This window comes from Arachis hypogaea, chromosome 3 (assembly GCF_003086295.3).
Source record: "Arachis hypogaea cultivar Tifrunner chromosome 3, arahy.Tifrunner.gnm2.J5K5, whole genome shotgun sequence".
In the NCBI taxonomy this organism is placed as follows: Eukaryota; Viridiplantae; Streptophyta; class Magnoliopsida; order Fabales; family Fabaceae; genus Arachis; species Arachis hypogaea.
This window is the reverse complement of record NC_092038.1, coordinates 33267203-33269662: the sequence shown is the minus strand read 5'-3', so window position 1 is coordinate 33269662 and position 2460 is coordinate 33267203. Positions and strand designations below refer to the sequence as shown.

At 35.0% G+C, this 2460-nt stretch overlaps 1 protein-coding gene across 1 annotated transcript; it reads left to right on the top strand.

The window, feature by feature from the left end:
• Positions 1 to 461: 461 nt before the first annotated feature.
• LOC112790192 (uncharacterized) lies at positions 462 to 2130 on the top strand. Its single transcript, XM_025832467.3, has one exon. The coding sequence runs from the start codon at positions 670 to 672 to the stop codon at positions 1306 to 1308; it is 639 nt and encodes a 212-aa protein (XP_025688252.1). The 5' UTR covers positions 462 to 669; the 3' UTR covers positions 1309 to 2130.
• Positions 2131 to 2460: the final 330 nt, after the last annotated feature.

Below are 2460 nucleotides of genomic sequence, written 5' to 3'. Positions count from 1 at the left end.
ATTTTTTATATCAAAAAACATATAAAAAAATACCAATATCATTTTACTTCTATATTTACTTAAGAACCTCTAAAAATATTTAAAAAAATTAAGAGTCAATAATTTTAATTTATATTAATTAATATTTTTAACAAATAATTTAATATCTTTAATCTAACTAATTAATATTATATTTTTAGTCAATATTTTTAAATATTATTCGTTACCGTAAGACAAAAATAATAAATGCTAATCCTAAAATATTACTTAATGTTTAATTACATTTGTCAGTCCTATAAAGTTTTATTAATTATACAAGAGTTTAAGCTTTTTATTTTTTTAAGAGGAGTGTTAGAGACAACAAATTTTAAATTGTAATCATCAATTAATTATCAATAATATTTTTAATAGTATATAATTTTATCTTATAATAAAAAATTATTCATTTTCTTTTTATTGACTAAATGCTAGTTAGATTTTGATAAAGTATTGATCTCTAGACTTTTTTTTTCCCTTAATTATTATATTCAATTGCATGGTACAGATACCCCTTTAAATAGCTTGGAAGCCCTTTGCTGCCATCGTAGACCAAAACACTCATACATTCCAACCTAACCCAGTCCCTTTTTTCTCTCTCTCTCTCACACGCACACAGACACAAAGAAATATCGAAGAAAAAAAGAATAGGCAATGGAAATAGAGGGAAGCCAAGCGGTGGTGGCAAACAAGGTATGGAACATAGTAAGAGTATTATTCTTCATGTTGAGAAAGGGAATAGCGAAGAGCAAACTGGTCATGGAGTTCCATTCCATTCTGAAACGAGGCAAACTCGCCGGTAAGGCTTTGCTCAACACCCTCATCTTCAACCACCATCACCACCACCTCACGTGCCGCTCACACGACACACACCTCTCCTTCATCTCTCCCCGCCTCACCACCGACTACGAGTTCAGCTGCAGCAACAGCCCCGCCGTCAAAGTCAACCGTTTACGCTCCACCATCAAACGCACCAAACACCACTCCAAATACGACGACGTTTCAACCCTCACCGCCGTTCAGAAAGTCCTTGACATGTTGAATAACACTGATCCAAACAAGGTTGACGCTTCGCCTCTCGTCACATTGCCAGGGTTCGGTAAGAGCCCTATTGGGAAACAGTTGAGGGTTACCGATTCACCCTTCCCTCTCAAGGACGAAGGTGATAACGGCCAAGTTGACATGGCTGCCGAGGAATTCATCAGGAGGTTTTACAAGGAACTCAACATGCAGAAAAAACTCGCTCTTGAGTCTCCTAATTACCATAACTACTACTCTACTTGGGACAGATAGTAAGATGAACAATGAAAACACCACTACTTCACCTTCTTTCTACCTTTAATAATTTGTCCATGTAAATCTCAGCGTATATAAGTCACAAGCATCGGCACCTACCTTCCTTCCACCTATTTTTAGCTGCTATAAATGTCGATCATCATCGTCAAAGTAATTACTTGGTCAAATTGATCATTAGCACGTGGCATCATACTCATCATTACTGGCACAACCGGATGATGATGACTATAATCGCGTGATGAATTTTGGTATTGCTTTGACGTTTAATTTAATTAATTTGGTGGTCCATCTCTAGCAGTTTCTTTTTCTCTCTGGATCGGATAATGGATCAAGGCCAGGTTCTTGGGAAGGTGCTGCAATTCTGCATGATGATGATGCTTAATTAATTTCTTATTCTCTGCTTTTGATTATAATCTTGTTTCGGTTCACTACACCCTGATTTGGTGTTTTTGGACTGTTTATTATCTTTCATACCTGTATTATCACATATCATTGGAGTTTAATTGTTAAGTTGGTTGATGAAATAAAAGCAAAAGATCGAAAAATATAAATGAAAAAAAAATGGAAGCAGGTCTACATGTATAGTGTTTGTGCCTGTGTTGCTGATGTGGTTAAGAATTTTACTCTCCATTCCCAATAAAGGATGCCACCTACTACTATGACTTTTTCAAAATAAAGTGGGAGATATAAAAGCAAGAGCGTTATGTTCGTAGTGGTTGTATGTTTGTAAGAAAATAAATGACCAGCTTTCCAAGGTTGGTGAGTTGTAAAATTTTGCTTTATTAATGACTTCCCTTTATGTGCGTTTTCTTTCATTCATACTCATGTCTTTCTGCACAACGGGTACAGTGTTCCACTATGGTAGTAATTGTATATATATGGTTCATTCTTCATTTCGCAAAACTTCTACTTAATCTCAACCAGCCATGGAAGTACAATACTATAGTAATGGTTGAAAACAGGTATATACCAGTAAGGTTGAGTCAAGTTCAGCCATTAATAACGGGTAATGAAATAATATGCCGATCGAATTAATACACTATAATAATTGATCATCAAACGATATTACCGACGTCTTGTCACGAAAACGATATTAGTAATGAAAATTCAAAAGTAATAATAAAGATTGTAATATCGGTGGTGGAGCTT